General features: G+C 40.1%; 1 protein-coding gene and 1 pseudogene across 2 annotated transcripts in view; one reads left to right on the top strand and one right to left on the bottom strand.

Moving 5' to 3' along the window:
• The window catches only part of Casp8 (caspase 8), a 39,431-nt gene that overhangs the window by 13,993 nt on the left and 6,931 nt on the right, over positions 1–18,507 (top strand). For both annotated transcript variants that reach the window (XM_076865686.2, XM_076865685.2), the window contains 6 exons: positions 10,669–10,999; positions 13,901–14,006; positions 15,055–15,193; positions 15,307–15,351; positions 16,407–16,471; positions 18,151–18,292. In XM_076865686.2, the coding sequence (XP_076721801.2) occupies positions 10,669–10,999; positions 13,901–14,006; positions 15,055–15,193; positions 15,307–15,351; positions 16,407–16,471; positions 18,151–18,292 (828 nt within the window). The remainder of the gene's footprint in view (positions 1–10,668; positions 11,000–13,900; positions 14,007–15,054; positions 15,194–15,306; positions 15,352–16,406; positions 16,472–18,150; positions 18,293–18,507) is intronic.
• On the bottom strand, positions 7,561–7,867 carry LOC143407459 (SOSS complex subunit C pseudogene; annotated as a pseudogene).

The raw sequence follows: 18,507 nt of genomic DNA, 5'->3' as shown, positions 1-18,507 counted from the left end.
AGTATAATGTTAGGCCATTTATTTGTAGACTTTTTATTCTTTTAATATATGAGCTCAATGCAATGAACTTTCCTCTTAGCACTGCCTTCATGATGTCCCAGAGATTTTTATGTGTTGTATTGGTGTTCTCATTTACCTGTATGTATTTTTTTTATTTCATCCCTGATTTCTTCTACTATCCATTCATTATTTAATAGCATGCTATTTAGTCTCCAGGTGTTGGAATAGCTTCTATTTTTTTATTTCTAGTTTCATTCCATTATGATCTGATAGATTGCAGGGTAGTATTTCTATTTTTTTTTTGTATTTGCTGAGGACTGCTTTGTGGCATAACCCATGGTCTATTTTAGAGAAGGATCTATGCCCTGCTGAGAAGAAAATGTATTTGCTTGCTAATGAATGAAATACTCTATGTATGTCCATTAAGTCTATATAATTTATTGTATTATTTAGTTCTATAGTTTCTTTGTTTAGTTTTTGTTTGGAAGATCTATCCAGTGGTGAAAGAGGTGTGTTAAAATTGCCCAATATTATTGTGTTGTGGTTTATTTGATTCTTGAAATGGGGAAGGGTTTGTTTGATGTATGTAGTTGCTCCTTTGTTTGGGGCATAAATATTTATGATTGTTATGTCTAGTTGATGAATGATTCCTTTAAGCAGTGAAATGTCCTTCTTTATCCCTTCTGATTAACTTTGGTTTGAAGTCTACTTTATCTGATATGAGGATGAAAACCCCTGCTTGTTTATGCCATCTGTGTGAATATGTTTTTTTCCCAACCTTTCACCTTCAGTCTGAATGTCTTTTCCTAGGAGGTGAGTCTCTTGAAGACAGCATATTGTTGGATCTTTTTAAATATCCAATCTGCCAGTCTATGTGTTTTGATTTGTGAGTTTAGGCCATTAACATTCAGGGTTATTGTTGAGATATGATTTGTATTCCTGGTCATTTTGGTTTATTTTTGGTTTTTAGCTCAACTGAGTTTCTCCTTTGATTGACCTTTCCTTTAGTGTAGTTCCTCTCTTTGTTTTTCATTTTTTTTCCACCTCAAGGAATATTTTGCCAAGAATGTTCTATAGTCCAGACTTTCTAATTGTGAATTCTTTTAAATTTTGTTTATCATGGGAGGTTTTTATTTCATCTTCAAACCTGAAGCTTAATTTTCCTGGACATAAAATTCTCAGTTGGCATTCATTTTCTTTTCTTTTTTTTTTTTTTTTAAAGAACATGATTTTTTTTTTTTTTTAAAGAGAGAGTGAGAGAGGAGAGAGAGAGAGAATTTTTTTAATATTTATTTTTTAGTTCTCGGCGGACACAACATCTTTGTTTGTATGTGGTGCTGAGAATCGAACCCGGGCCGCACGCACGCCAGGCGAGCGCGCTACCACTTGAGCCACATCCCCAGCCCTGGCATTCATTTTCTTTCAGAGTTTGATATATGTTATTTCAGGACCTCCTGTCATTGAGAGTTGGGGTTCTGAAATCTGAATTGGTTTCCCCCATATGTAGTTCAATTTTTTTCTCTCATAGCCTTTAAAATTCTATTCTTATTCTGTACATTAGTCATTCTCATTATAATATGACTTGGTGTGGGTTTGCAGTGATTTTGTACATCTGGGGTCCTGTAAGCCTATTGTAGTTGATTTTCCATTTCATTCTTTAGATTTGGGAAATTTTCTAATATTATGGCATTGAAAAGATTGTGCATTCCTTTGTTTGTATCTCCATACCTTCATCTATTATGATAAATCTTAAATTGAGTCTTTGCATGTTATCCCATATTTCTTGGAAGTGATGTTCATGGGTTTCTTACCATTTACTTTGTGTGGTTGACTTTATTTTCAAGAGTATATATTTTGTCTTCATTGCCTGAGGTTCTGTCTTCTAAGTCTGTTGGTGATACTTTCCATTGAATTTTTAATTTGGTTTATTGTTTCCTTCATTTCAAGGATATCTGCTTGATTCTTTTTTATGATCTCTGCCTCTTTATTGAAGTTATCTTTCACTTCCTGTATTTTCTCTCCAATACCATTCTTTATTTCAAAGATGAGTGTGACTATGTATTTTCTAAACTCCTTCTCTGACATTTCTTCTACTGTGTTGCCTATGGATTCTATTGTTGGAACATCTTGATTTGTTTGAGGTGCTTTGTTCCCTTGTTTTTTTCATGTTGTTTATATCTTCCCATCTAGTGGTCTGGATCAGAGGCAGTACAGTTTCTATCCTGTAGTCTTATAGTGTCCTTGAAGGCTTCCAGTACCTCACCTTTAAGAGAGAGACCAATATGTACAGCTCCCAATGTAAACTATATACAACCTTAAACCAAATATCTCCTATTAATATTTCTAGAGTTTTGTTGCAGTAAACAGAAATGATGTGCTCAATTACTGTCTACAATATAAATAGTAAGTTTGTAAAAGGGCTTTCCATTTCAAATGATGGAAAACAAGAGAACAATGTGATATTTATGGAAAGGAGAGAAGAGAGGAAAAATTTATAGTAAGAGTGAGGAAGGAATTAATAGAGGTTGACAGTTAGTATGAGAGAAGTGAGAAAGAGAATCCAGGGAGACAAGTGAGAGAAAAAAATATAAACAGATTTTAAAAAGTAAAAATATAAGAATCCATAACAAAACTGTAATATACTATTCAGACATTCCATTCCACAATAAATTGATGTGTGAAAAAATATTTGGATTTAAAGATGGTTGTATTAGAGTTCTCTAGAGGAACAGAATCAACAGAAAGTATATTTATAAACAGAGGATTTATCAGGTTGGCTTATGCGACCAGTAGTGAGATAGTCCACAATGACCATCTGCAGGCTGGAGAGCTGGAAGAACTAGTAGCTATGCAGTCCAAGAGGCTGAAGCCCCAGAAGAAGGGGGATTAACTGTGCTACCCTAGTATGAGGCCAAAAGCTTCTGGAGATTTGCTGGCAGAGTCCACTTTGGAAGAGTGAAGAAGCAAGACTCTGATATCCTCAGACGATTGCAGCAACAATCAAGAACCCTTCTAAGAAGAATGAGCTTGCATCTGCTGCTGCTTTCTTGTTCTTCCAACTTTTATTTCATCCAAGCCATCATCCTAGTAGACTATGCTGACCATACTTAGGGAGGGTCTCCATTTCAGTTGGCTATCTCACTTTCCAATCATTCCTAGACACACCCTCATTGACATACCCATAAGCCTCTTATCACCAGTATCTCTTAATCCAATCAAGTCGACAATTCAAATTAACCATTACAATGGTAGAAGTGTGCAGGGGGGATTAAAAATTAAAAAATAGAAATTTAAAAATAAAGATTAAAAAAAGGAAAGTCTCAATGGAAAATTGAACAATTGCTTCTGTTGGCTTTCAAAAATTTTCTCAGCTTCCATTCTCCACTGATAGGTAGGGTTGTTAGAAGTTTGATGTTAGCTCCAATCCAGTGGGTGCTGGACCATTTGGTGGATGAGCTGATAGCAAGATGCCCTCACACCCTCTTCCAGTTTTCCCACCCATTGTAGCCAGCCCCGTGTGTCCCCATGCACTTCAGGACTCATTGAGCTGGAGAGAGCTCGGTTTTCTCCAATTTCTCCAACCTGTGTGGCCACACACCCCCCTCTAAAAAACAAAACAAAACTGCCCCTAGTCTCCAGCTTTCCACAGACTTGTCAGACCCAGACTGGCCCAAATAAACCCAGCTGCAATCTGATGGACCTGGGTTTCAGCATCCCTAGGCTCTGCCTTGCTGCAGTACCAAAATCTCAATGCCTTTTCAGCTTGCAGAGACACCATCAGGGATGTGCTCACACAGAGGAGCGACCCTGCAAAGAGGCAGCCAGATAGCGGCCATTAGCACACCCAGCAGAAAGACCTGAAGTGCAATTAGACCTTCAGATACTCCAACAATATATCTCCAGGCACTGGGCAGTGTCCCCAGAGTGATGCAGCTGCACCCCAAGATGACAGTGGAGGCAGTGGTAAATGTGCAGGCCCTGGCAATGTCCCAAGATGGCAGTGGACGTGTGTGACCAAACCTGCGGGTACCATGACAACAGACTTCCAGGCAGCAGTAGGCAGCGGGCAGCAGGCCACTGGTGATCTGTGGGCCATCTGCAGGCTAATGGCAGGTGATAGGTAGGTAGATTTTGGGTGGCGGGTGATGGGCAGGCAAGAGGCAAATAGGGAAATGGTGGATGGTCAGTGAGCAATCTGTGCTCAAAAGATGAACAATGTGCTGGCAGATGGTGAGCAATTGCCTCAGATGCATGGGAGGTAAACAGCAGGGGTGGGCAGCCATGGCCGCTTCACAAAGAAATGGTATTTCCTCTGCTTGAATCCTGAGTCCCAGCAACAAGGAGTGCAGCCTCCCTCTAGTCTGCCATCTTGGATCCCCCCTCAGTACTGCAGCTCTTAACCCCTATGTTCATGAGGGATTTGGGCTGCATTAAAATCTCAACTACATGAATGGGATAGGAATTACATAAACTATATAATTCTATCAGATAATGGAGTTATAGTTTCTTAAGTGAAGAAAAATAGTGTAGGGAGGCAGAAGAAAGTTTGAAATACTTCAAAAGTGAACAGAGTTGAGAAGCAGGAGATAGGTAGCAGATGATGGCAATAAAGAAGGAGTTAAAAAATAGCTTAAAGTAATAAAATAATTAAAGAGAGGAAGAGGTGACAGGAAAATTTGGTCATTAGTTGGGGAAGAGAGTGAAGAAGGGATAGTAAGAGGAACAAAAATCTAGGCATGAATAAATGAATGAATGTAAGATCAGAACAACTCAAACCCACATATAATTTTATCCCACCAAAGTCAAACCCAGCTAAATAATAAACAGATTAAGAAGAGAGCAATTAAAATGAAAGTAAAATTATGTGAATATAATTTTAAACCCATCTGTGCAGTGAGAACACGCACACACACACACACACACACACACAAACACAATCACATGGAATGGATAAAAAAAATAAGATGAAATAAAAAATTAAAATTTAAATCTAAAACAGTAAAATAATAGAATAGGGAAAAAAAGATAAAAATTCTTAGTGAGAAATAAAGGGCTTGTTTCTGCTGAGGTGATCAAAACTGTTGGCAAAGATGGATTTTCATTGCTTCAGTTGTTGTTTCATGCTTTGTATTTATTTCTGGGCTCTGTAACCCTTGTGTAAAGGGCTGGGTGTGGCTGTTCCTCACCAAGCTGCCAGCCGATGTAGCCAGGAGCCAAAGCTGGGTGTAGTAGCCCTCAGCTTCCCATCTCATAGTGTTGGATGGAGTAGATGGGGGTGCTGACTAGCCGTGTACTCCCTTGGGGGTGCAGAGTTCTAAATTGGAAGTTCTAGTACTTGGGATTTAGTCTTGGCTGACCTTTGAGACTCTGTTGGTGGGTATTTGAACTTTGATCTATATCCTCTGTTGCTGGGGAAATGCCAATCCCAGCTACTTGTCTGGGTCTCAGGGACTTCCCATAAATTCCACTTTTAGGCTGCATAGTCCAAACCTCCAGAGTTCTCACATTCACTGTGATGGATGTGAATTACTTAGGATCAGACCTGGAGCAGATGCTCCTGTATGACCAGTTATTGGCATCTTCTTTTTTTTTTTAAAGAGAGAGAGAGAGAGAGAGAGAGAGAGAGAGAGAGAATTTTAATATTTATTTTTTAGTTATCGGCGGACACAACATCATTGTTTGTATGTGGTGCTGAGGATTGAACCCGTGCCGCACGCACGCCAGGCAAGCGTGCTACCGCTTGAGCCACATCCCCAGCCCATATTGGCATCTTCTTAAAAGCTCATACAGGATGCCAGCTATGAAGAACTCTATCTTCAGTATATTCTAAAGCTAGCACAACTCTCTCTTCACCTGTTTAGTTCCATTTTTCCAGGCATACCCTGGACCCCACAATAGATGACTACTGGGCCAGGCTGGCAACTTCTGCTATGAATTATTGATCTCCTGCCTCTGCTCACTGCCATGTGGCCACTTATATATGGTTCCTGCCAGGCTATCCACCCACGATCTGAGTGATGTGGGTTGCTTTTCACTCAACAACTTCCCCTTCCTCTTTGGGCTCATTAAGACCAACCTCTCTCTCTTTTTTCAGTTTCCCGCCAAGCTGATTTTTCACAGTGCTTTCCTCTCTCTCTCTCTGCCTCTGCTCCCCTTTCCTTAGCAGCTGTAGCTTCTGCCATTGCTGCCACTAACATCACCGGCATTTACATAACATACTTTCTTATATTATGTTTGAAGTGTCTGACTTTCTGTGTCTCTAGCATATCTTTTACTGTCCAGTGTTGAATTTCAGGGAGTTCCCTTAGTTACCCACCTCACTGAGAAACAGTCTTCTCACCTTTTAAATCTTTTATTTCAACTTGCATAATTAAAATTTTTTAATTAGATAAAAAAGTGAGCAATAAAACCACGCCAACTTACCATGTATGTTGTTAACACTAAATAAGAGCACGTGCAAATTTTAAAACCACCACATTCCTTATAACTGTTTTGAATAGCATTGTCACATCATTTATAATGGCATATATTTATAAAAGATGTTTAAGTCCGGCTGCAGCAAAATAACCGGGGGGTGACGAACAACTTGTGTACGTTGATACAGCAGGAGTGGAAGCTGTTTATTGTAGAACCGGAGGGATATTTATACATTCCACACAGCTTATCTTAGTAACATAAACTAGATACAGCAGTCAACCAATAAGAAATCTCCACACTTAATGGCATTAACATAAACTAGATACAGCAGTCAACCAATAAGGAATCTTCACACTTAATGGCTTGCTGGTGTTACCTCACAAACCACTCCCTCTGGCATTTTGCCAGGCACCATCCAGACTTGTTTACAGACTCTAACACTTATAACTGTTTTGAATAGCATTGTCACATCATTTATAATGCAATATTTTTATAAAAGATGTTTAAGACTGGTTGCTAACTTAGTTTTATCTTGGATTTTCTTTTAAGATAATATGAGAATAGCTGTGAATTTACAAAGATGATTTCTGTATGATATATTGAATCTAAACTTGAAAGATAGATAGATATATATATATATATATATATATATATATATATATATATATATATATATATATATACACATACATGTATGTATATCAATCCTATGGACTACAAATATAAATGTAAGTTATTTAATCCTTTTGTTTCACATTTTTAAAAAGCACCCTCATTTCTTTAAAGTTAAATACTACAAATGGCTTTTACAAGTTGACTGTAGACATAACATATTCTGTTGTTAAGGACTGATTTTATGCGACTATCCAATTCAGAGTCTGATTTAGAGCTAAAAATCAAACATTATTACAAAAAAGTTATCATCCCAGGCAGCATAATGAATTTTTCAGATAATATAGTTTCTAAAGCTCTCATCATCCTAGCTCTTCTTCTTTTTGTTTTCATTTATATATTTCTTTCTTTTAAGGAAGCAAAAAATATGAAAGTTCACCAAAATTCTGAATGTCACAGTGTGTATAGCATTGAATGAGAGTAGCTCTGGCATTTGGTGTTACAAAGTCATCTTCACCACAGATCTTTTCTTCATTCTGGGTCACAGTGAGGTGAAATGGGAAGAATAAGATTCCCAAATGCAGAGTGTTGAGTTGTGAAGTATCAGATGAATGTGCAGGTGCATGCTGCAAAGCTGCCTTCTGTTGGGCTGTGACACGATGCTGCTCTGTGTGATCCTGGAAGTCCTTATTAAGAGCGGTCCTGAGAGTGTGGTGCTAGCTTCAGGACTATTTGCTAAAGACTGGTTCTGCATAAGTGATTCTCTTATCTCTTTGTCCAGTTCTGCCAAGATTACAACTCTGTTTTGAAAAACTTTTCTAGAAGAATTTGCTGACATCTTCCTGTTTTTGGTTTCAATTATATTCAGAGGCAACTGATTAGCACTTTATAATCACTAGGGATGTGAGAGTGTTGGGAGGACTTTCTGTTGGTCTCAGCTGTCAAGGTGGAACAGATCACCTAGAGACAGGCAAAAACTCCACAATGTGCCACTTTTAAAATCTTGAGCTCAGGAACTGCTGGGAAGTGCACCCTTCCTCTAATCTACCATCTTTCCGAATTAAAAAAAAAAAAAAAAAGTTCATTAAAAAAAAAAATTAAACTGGGCTCAGTTATGCCAGTAATCCCAGAAGCTCAGGAGGCTGAGGCAGGAAGAAAACAAATCTGAGGCCAGCCTTAGCCACTTAGTGAGGCCCTAAACAACTTAGTGAGACCCTGTCTCAAAATAAATAAAAAGGACTGGGGATGTGGTTTAGTGGTAAAGTGCCCCTGGGTTTAATCCTCAGTACAAAAACATAAAGTAAAAAACCAAAACATTAAAACATGTTCTAATGTGCAAATCAAAAGTATTTTTACTTTAGCATCAGATGTAGAAAATGCCTGGTCACTGCCTTTGAGTGATAGGGTCAGAGTTGGTGCAGTCATCCATGAATGTTCAAGAATTTAAGGAACTGATAGACTCAGGAACCCATCCATCTTGTTTCAGGGGAGGGAACAGGTCCAAGGTTAAGGTTATTTGAGGAGGGCCCAAACCAGCATCTGTGGAGTCATAGAAATGGTGGAGCTGCCCTTTTCATTGATATTAATTTTTTCTTGATTAGACTTCTTAGATTTTTATCAACTTTTAGCTGTGTTATTTCTTTTCTATTTCACATATTTCTGCTCCTACTCTTATTTTTTCCTTCCTACTACCTAATTGGAAAATAATTTGATTATTAATCTAGCTTCTTTCTGATACAAATACTTTAAGTTATAAGTGTTCATCTGAGTACTATTTTGTCCCAGAGAGTCTGATCTTTTAAGCTTTTTTTTTTTTTTGTGGTGCTGGGGATCGAACTCAGGGCCTTGTGTATGCAAGGAAAGCACTCTACCATTTGAGCTATATCCCCAGCCCTATTTTAAGCTTTTATTATCACTTAGTTCAAAGCCCTTTTTATTTACTTTTCTTATAATTACTTTTTTTCTTTGATCTGTGAGATATTTATAAGGGAAATAATGTGACCGCATTATTTATTTCTGATTAAATAACATATCAATGTTTTTAAAAAGAAAGAAAGACAGAAAGAAAGAAAGAAAGAAAGAACGAAATGGTGGTGCTGGGCTCTCAATGGTAGCTATCCAGAATCCTCTCTTACAGGCCGGGCAGATTTTGAGTAAGACTTCAACAAGGGGGAGTATGAGAACCACCACTTCCAAATGAATTTCACATTTTTCAATTGATGAAATGGGAAAAGTAGGAGGGTGAGAGAAGTGCTGGAAGTCCCATGCCCTTGGCCTCAGGGCCTCAGGGCCAGGGGCTCTCAGTGTCTTGCTCTGCATTCATTAGTCGCTGGCCATTGTTCTAAATGCATTACAAGTGTTATCTCATAGATTCTCCACACCTCTAAGATATGGATGGACTTCTGATCCCCATTTTACAGAGGAGGAAGAGAGCTGCCCAAGGCCGTATGGCCAGTGTCACAACCAGGTTTTGATGTGTAGTGGAGCCCCTGTCTCTAAGCACTGCCACTGCCCATCTTCCCTGATGATGGACCACATGGCATTTATAGTGACACTATAGCTTGCAACAGGGAACTGTATCTGAGTCTTCAGATTCCTCTGAAGAATTCAGTACACTCTCCAGGGACTCCTTTCACTATGGACACAGGCTAGTTAGTGCAGTAACCGTGGGGAAGAAACTAGACAAGATGGTCAAGCCTTGGCCTCAAGGGAGGAGAAATCTTAGGTTCAGGCCTGCTGGCTTGAAGATTATCTAGGGTTTTCTGAAACACTATCCTCTCCATCTTAAACATGTAGGCCTATGAAAACATTCCCTAATCTTAGAGACTGTTTGGACTGAGAGGGCTGTCAGGGTTGACCTGGTTCAGTTTCCAGTCTTGAGTTTCTGATAGCTGTAGGTGCTGGTCCTCGGGGCATTTGTGGACACTATGTCTCCTCCTACCACTGTCCCATGATTAAAGCCATCACTCCTTCCTACCACTACTTAAATGCCTCCTCCTGGTAGGTCTCCTGCCTCCTACTCTTCCAATTTATCCACTTCACCGTCATTGTGAATCCCAAATCAGATGATATCATTCTCTTTTTTATCATATGTTCTTAGTTCCCTGTCTCCTCCAGGACAAAGCCTAACCCCCCTGCCCCACAGTATGAGGCCTTTCATGGCATGGTTCCTGGCTACATCTTCATTTCTTTGTAACATCACTCCCCAACCCACACCCTTAGTGGTTACTTTATTGATCTCTTTGTGCCTGCCTGAACTAACTTGAAAATTCTTGCCTCTATCTTATGCATAAAATGTTTCCTGCGACAACTGTCCTTTACTGCATCCTCCCCAAAGTCCTTTCCCTATAGAGAGCCCTTCTCCCAGTGCTCCTTCCTCTGTATTCCCACTGCACCTTGTCACAACTCTCTGACCATTGCCTTCTTTGTCTACTTCCCTAATTACTTGCAAAAAAGAAACTACTTGCAAAAAAGAAACTTGTTTTTCCTTCTTCTTTCCTGTATCTACAGACAGATGGGCAGAGAGTAGATATAATAGCATTTGATGAAGGAAGAAACCAGGGGATGGTATTTTTTTTGGGGGGGGGAGGGATGGTACATTTCCTACTCACCTGAGCATTATATCATATTTTGACCTAGGTTACTTCTCCTACCTTATGGCAAGGATGGATTTCAACAAATGTCTTTACGATATTGGGGAACAACTGGGCAGCGATGAGTTGTCCTCCCTCAAGTTCTTATGTCTGGAATATATTCCACAAAAGAAGCAGGAGCCCATCAAGGATGCCTTGAAGCTATTCCAGACACTTCAGGAAAAAGGAATGTTGGAGGAAAACAATCTGTCCTTCTTGAAGGAGTTGCTTTTCCGAATTAATAGACTGGACCTGCTGACCACTATCCTGAATACCAGCAAGGAGGATATGGTGTGGGAACTTCAGATTCCTGGCAAGGCCCAGATTTCTGCCTATAGGTACGTAGAAACTTCACAGTGTGAGGATCTGGAGGTACAGGTTGAATGGACACATCTTTCTGGGCATGACTGATTGGGGATTGGCTATGTTCCATGAGTTGGGAGGCTCTGGAAAAAGATGTCTCACCAGAGCCTGATTAAGAAATTTAGGGGGCCAGGCCCGATGGTGCTCACCTGTAATTCCAGCAGCTTGGGAGCCTGAGGCAGGAGGATCACAAGTTCAAAGCCAGCCTCAGCAACAGTGAGGCGCTAAGCAACTCAGTGAGACCCTGTCTCTAAATAAAATACAAAATAGGACTGGGGATATGGATCAGTGGTTAAGTGATCCTGAGTTGAATCCCTGGTACCCCACCCCCACCCCCCCCCCCCGAAGAAAAGAAATTCAGAGAAAAAATTACCACAGTCATAAAATATTTACTTTCCAAAGTGAAACTTCCTGCAGGTATGCTGACGTTAAAATAGTTTTTTGAAATGTTCTAATTCCTTCTCTCTCATCTTGGCGTCCCTCCTCTGCTGATGTTCACGCCATGTACTTAACTGCCTACTTTGCCACTGAGCAAGGCATCATGGTTTCCTGGCCTGGAAGCCCCTCCCACCTGCTGGAAATTTTCAGTGGGTTTAAGGATTTTATCCCATAATTAAAGACTCAAAATGACACTATTCCCTAGTGAGGTGTTTGCTGCCAGGCCTGACCCACAGAGACTGCTCAGGTCCAGTTAGCACAGCAGCACCCCGATTGCTGGCTGTTCAAGAGAACAGCAGTGACAAAGGCCATGAAACTCACCTTCTCTCAACCTGGGGAGACAGGGCAATGGTGAGCCACATATAGTTGCAACTTCATGACTTTAAAAATAGAAACACGTTATGCTCTTTCAATCTTCATTTAATTTTTCTTTCTTTTCTTTCTTTCTTTTTTTTTTTTTTTTTGGTGGTGGTATTAGGAATTGAACCCAGAAGTGCTCTACCACTGAGCTACATCCCCAGCCCTTTTAAAGTTTCTTTATTTTGAGATAGAGTCTTGCTAAATTGCCCAGGTTGGCATTGAACTTGCAATCCTCCTGGCCTCAAGTGGTTGAGATTACAGGCATGTGCCACCGCGCCCGTCTGTCAGCATCTTGTTTTCAGACACTCTTTAATTTGTAATTCTCCTTTTAGAAATTTTTTATGTATGCATTAGCTCTGGCCCATTCACTGTCTCTGCTTGTCAGTAACTGGCAGGTTGCATGGAAAGGCCTCACAGCCAGGGCTGATGGCTACTACCCTCTGATAGCCCAGCCTATCAATGCCTTGGTTCTATTCTCAGACACCTGAGGTTCTGGCATGTTCCTTGTCATATGTCTTCCTACTTGAGGCTTGACTATTTTGATTTTAAATGGCAAAATAAATATCTGGATGTATTAGTTTCTGAGGGCTGCTGTAACAAAAGTATCACAAATTAGATGGGTAAAAACAGTAGAGGCAATTTATTCTCTCCAGTCCTGGGGGCTCAAGTGCAGAAATGAAGGTGCCAGAAGAGTTGGCTCCTTCCAGAGGCCCTGATGGAGAATCTGCCCTACCTCTCCCCTAGCTTCTGCTGTTGCAGGCAATCCTTGGTGTTCCTTGTCTTGCAGATTCCTTTTCTTGTAAGGACACTGGTCATTGGATTAGGGCCCATTCTAATTCACTATGATCTCAGTTCAATGAGATTTTTTATCTGCAAAGACCCTTTGTCCAAATAAAGGATTATTTATTTCTTGAGAAGATTTATGTATCAGATTTATGGATCAGATTTCTTGAGAAGGTGTATGTATCAGATGATAACACTGAGTAACTTCCCATCATTAAGTGAGGTAACTGTACATCATGTAAATTTATTCACATAATCTTTGGTATTTGCCTATGGTGTGAATATATAATTATCTCCAGTCTACAGAGGAGGAAAAAATGTCTAACATGTTGAAAGTCACACAGCTCCCAGATGGTGGGGCCAAAGTTCTAACACAGGTCGTGTGGGTCTCTTGTGCTCAAATGCTGCCTTTACCACCCTCAGGGATTATGAAAATAATAAGGGCATGGACCAGGCTATAAAGGGACTTGAACACTTTCGTAAAGGGACGATAAAGAGTGACCCTTCTGAAGTGAACGCAGTGAGGCATAGTGGAGCACATGCCGCCCTGAGAACAGGCAGACAATGGCCATTAGTGGGTGACGGGGAAGGGGCAAGCTGGAAAGGGAGGAGGGAATGGGGGCAGTGAGGAGCAGAGCAGATGATGTGTTTGCCAGAACTAAAAGTTTGGCTCTCCTTTTTTTTTTTTTTTTTTTTTTTTTTTTTTTTTTTTGGTACCAGGGATTAAACCCAGGGTTACTTAACCACCAAGCCACATCCATTGCCCTTTTAAAATATTTTATTTAAGACAGAGTTTTGAGTTGCTTAGGGCCTCACTGCTGAGGTTGCCTCTGAACTCGCAAACCTCTTGCCTCCTGAGCTGCTGGGATTACAGGCGTGTGCCACTGCACCTGGCTGGCTCTTCTCCTGAAGGAAAGACTGAGAGGACATTGCCCAGTTTAATGAAGGAAGTGGTAATCCAACATGCAGAGTAGAAAGTACCATTTTCAAAAGTCAATGCTTTTTTTGTATTGCAACGAGATCTTGTTCTTAGAGTGAAAGACAAAGGAAAAACAAGATGCATTTAGCTGGAATGAACCAAAGGACAAAGTTGATGGAACTTTTAATTGTTCAGGGCAGGCACAAGTCAGTAGACTTGTGTGTCTACCTGCCTTTCTCTCAGGACTCAGTTCCTAAATCATGTCTCAGATTTGTTTTGGAGGGAGGCTATTGAGTCAAGTCCCTTGTGACTCCACATAGCAAATTTGAAAGGATCTAAGGAAACATTTCTTAAGTGTCTCCATTTCCCACCGCAGGGTCATGCTTTTTCAGATTTCAGAAGATGTAAACAAACTGGAATTGGAGTCTTTTAAGTTTCTTTTGAGCAAGGATATCTCCAAGTGTAAGCTGGATGACGACATGGTAAGACCTGGTATTGTCTGGAGATGCAGTCCTGAGAGTTGGTCAACCACTGGGGACTTCTGAGGCTAAAGAGAGGGGCTCTTCTGATAAAAGCAACCTGAATTCTAGTTGCTAACCAGAGAGAGGAAAGCCGTCAGCAGGTGTGCTGTAGATTTCATGCCTTTGCACTGTGAATGCTGCTCACATTAATCTTCAGAAGCAAGCAGACTCGGGAGCCAGGGGAGTAGTGCGGCTGTGCATCAGGACCCTGTGTGGGACCAGGCAGAGGCAGGAAGGAAGTGGTGGTCTGAGACATTTTCTCCACTTCTTCATTCCTGGGTGGTATCTCTGGGTATGTTGTGTGTGGTGTAGGTATCTCTGTTATATGTATTGCATGTCTCTTATATGTATGATATGTATATCCATGTGTGGTGTGTGTCTCTTTGTAATGTCTGTGTGTATGTCTCTGTTTTTCCTGTGTCTCTGTTTGTGTGTGTGTGTCCCCGTCTGTGCATGTTTCTGTGTGTCTGTGTGGTGTGTGGTATTTGTGTGGGTGTGGGTATGTATGTGGTATTTGTGTGTGTGTGTGTGTGTGTGTGTGTTCAGGTCTGGAGGTAGATTATACTACATCGGGGTATAAGGGAGTCCCAGAGCTGTCACTGTGTCACTGACCAGGCTGCTGTGTCTCAGCCAATGCACATAGGCCTGGTTCATACATAAAGACAACCACAGGCAATCTGAGCATAGAGCCTGGGGATCTGGGGACATCTGACATGGCCTCTCTTCTATTCTCTCACTTCTGTGTTTTTGGGCCAGAGGACATGGCTCCCTAGGTGCCTGTCAGCTGCAGGAGACCAGCATGCACTCTCAGGGGTCTGCTTGGGAAGTAAGGGTGAACCCTTGGTTTGGAAAAAGTGATATTATATATATATGTGTTTCTGTGTTTTTATATATATATATAAAATAAAAAGTGATATTATATATAATATATATTATATATATAATATATATATTATAAAAAACTAGTATGGCTCAATCCAATCTTCCCACTTTATTTCTTGTCCCCTAGAGCTTGCTTGACATTTTCATAGAGATGGAAAAGAAGCTCATCCTAGGAAAGAGAAACCTGGGAACCCTGAAAAATATCTGTGAACAAATCAACAAGAGCCTGCTGAAGATCATTAAGAATTATGAAGAATTAAGCAGAGGTAAAAATAACCTGACATTGTGAATCAGCTAATCATTTTCTCAAATTCATAAATTCCTGTCTGAAGCAGATCTAACCACATATTTGGGGTGTGTTTTTCTCTTTTTAATTCAGAGAGAAGAATGAGTCCTGAAAGAAGTCCAGATGCACTTTCAAATGGTAATGCTTGCAGATGTGCAGAGTTAATTTACCCTCTGATATCATCATGCTGCTTTCTACCGCTTCCTGTTATTGGGATGAAAGTTTGGTGGTCACTTGTTATGCCTTCTTTGCACATCGACAGACCTCACAGCCCCAGACTGGCATGTGTGTCATAAGTGCTATAAGGACTTAACTTTTTTGCTTCTTTTTTTCCCCCTTCTCTCTCCTAGCACCTCCCACTGACATGTGTTGCCTGTGGTTTACACTGGTAGCTAGATTTAAATGACTTTGTTGATTAAGTCACTTCCTTTTTCAACAATTTTTTTTTTTTTTTAGTTGGTTGTCCAGGTCGGAGACCCCTTGGCCAAGTGTGATTAATTCCCCTCCATCCCCCGCTGAGTCACCGGGCTACCTGTTCTGCCCTCCACTAAAGCTCCCCATCATCTATCTGACTTCCCTTGTGGATGTTTCAGCCAAATTATATTTTTCCAGTCCTCTGTCTCTTTCCTACCTGGGGAAGTTAGACTAAACAAACAGAAGGAATTCTTCAGGATTTCCTTCAAATTTTTAATTACTTTCTCATTACAAAAATTATACGTACTCACCGAGGATGATTTTAAATTCAGAGAAAAATTTTTTAAATACCCACTGAGATTCATCACATCCTAAATATTACTACTGTTAATATTTTATATTTGTTATATTTTCACCCTGGCCCTTTTTTACGTGTGGCACATGTGTGCCGGTGCATGCATGCAAAATGCATTTTGAATCACCTTTTTATAAAGATTACTCTGAGTAATATCCATGCATCCAGTTCTTCCCTACTTCCCATGTCTGCATGGGCTTAAGATTTGAAGAGTACATTAAGTAGTACTTTGAGTCAATTCATCCTGTGCCAGTGTTTTATAAATGAATATTTCACAAATACCATAGAGCTCAACCTAGCAATGTGGAAGCATATAAAGTTATGACATTTCTTGGTCACCATTGTCCAAGATGATACGCATTTCTTTACCAAAGTCTCTTTCCTGACATGCCTCATTCCATTCATGTCTCTCTGTTGTTTGCAGGGGAGGAGTCCTTCAGGATGTTGACGTTGTCGGACTCTCCAGGAGAACAGGACAGTGACTCACAGGTACATGGACACCTCCAAATCCTTCTTCCTTTTACATTGCAGATTCTAGATCTTATATTTGTTGTGTGTGTTTTTTTTTTGTTTTGTTTTTTTTTGTTGTTGTTGTTGTTTTTAGCTGCCAAATGAACCAATTAAGGGTAGAAAATGAAAAATCTGAGAATTGTAGGGGAAAAAAAATCCCATGAAAGGACAAGTTAAAAATGTCATTTCATTTTAAAAATGTGACCTCTCCAGTTCCAGTGTGTTACATTTTTATTTTAAAACAAAAGACAGAGGTATTGGACTAGCTAGAAGGTGGGAGGCCTCCTATCTAATCTTCTAGATGCCATGCCAACCTAATGGGGGATGCTTTAGGGTAGGGGCCTAGCACACCTGGAACAAGCAAAGTCTTTCCTTTTAGCATGACCTTTAAAAAATGTTTTTCTTTTATGATTTGGAGTAAGAAACAAGTACTCATAATCTAGTCATATCTTTGTGCTTTTGAGCCAGAAGAAAAATTTCCTCTCTAGACAACATAAGTTGTACTTATGTAACTTCAACAATTCACCAAATGCATTTTAATGCCTTGCCCCATTCACCACTCCTCACTGTGGCAGGAAGCACAGGAGACCCTAAACACCTGATTTAGGCTTGAGAGTAACTATTTAGTAGTGTGGGCTCTGTGAAAATTACAAGAACTCTCTCCATCTGAGATGCAGATGTGATGCACAGTGATGTGGCACTTTAAAGTAAAATAATGCTCTACAAGCATTGTTCTCATCAAATAGTCTATAATCTTAATATTGTCTAGTATTATAAATGTACCCAGTATATTAGTAAATACTTAGCATACATGATAGTAAATACTGAATATACTTAAGTACTTAATAAAATACTTGATATCTTAGTAAACTTGCTAAGATTCTAATACATTGGGTAAATTGCCTGAAGTCTTATGTTATGTAGAAGCAGAAATTTGGTTTCCTAACCTGGGGAGGGGTTGTTTTCTGTACCTCAATGGGTTACACAGATATGCAACCAAATGCTAAGAATCCCAGCAATGAAATAGCCCTAGAAAAATAAGCAGCACACAGGGCCACCTCAGGCCAGTACTGTCAGGCATACAGTCTGGATTCTTAACCTACAACATAACCCCAACATCTCTCTCCACCAGCTACAGTGGTCCTGAGAGCTGGGTTATATCAGCTTCGAACAACCTGGGACTATACTGTATCCGCCTGATGGGCAGGCTCTCAGCTGTTAGCCAAGAAGTGCAGATGAGATGAGTGGATAGCCAATAGGTCCACAGTCAGGGTGGAGCAGCCCAAAGACAGTCATTTTTAGCAGTTCTGGATTGAGCTCTCAAAAGTTTCTAAATCCCAATCGTGGGCACAATGTTCTCTGCCTCAAAGACATGAGGATGGTATTAATGTATTAATGTATGTGCAAAGTGCTCATGCAGCCCAGGTACACTGACTTTACAGTTATCAATGGGGCAGAAGTCTGAGGGATCCTGTGTGAGAACAGTAGGGAACTAGTTCTTCAGGGGAATGGCTCCAAGTTGGGGTGACTTGGGGCAAGGGAGAGCCCACTTGCCCCAGCCCCCTGGGGAGCCCACCCTCTCCTGGAAAGTTGTTTGTTTATATCACCAGTGTTCGACTTGCAGAGTAAAGTGCCTGGGTTGGGTTTTTGTTTTCCAGACATCAGACAAAGTTTACCAAATGAAAAACAAACCTCGGGGATACTGTTTGATCTTCAACAACTATGATTTTAGCATGGCACGGAAGGATATGCCCAAGCTCCACAACATTAAGGATAGGAAAGGATCAGATTTGGATGAAGGTACAGTAGAATCCAAAAGAGAAGTGAAAATTTCTTACATTTATTTATTTTTTTTAATTTTATCAAAAGGGGGGAAAACAAAAGCTGTACCAAAAGAGCCACATATTTCAAGAATATGAATTTAAACATATTTTCTTGTGGAGGTGAAGAACATTCTTATATATTTGTTAGTTTTTTGCTTTGTATAAAATTTGTTTTTATAAATCACAGCATAA

The sequence above is a fragment of the Callospermophilus lateralis genome, chromosome 9 (genome assembly GCF_048772815.1).
Source record: "Callospermophilus lateralis isolate mCalLat2 chromosome 9, mCalLat2.hap1, whole genome shotgun sequence".
Lineage (NCBI taxonomy): Eukaryota > Metazoa > Chordata > Mammalia > Rodentia > Sciuridae > Callospermophilus > Callospermophilus lateralis.
This window is presented reverse-complemented; position numbering and strand designations above follow the sequence as displayed.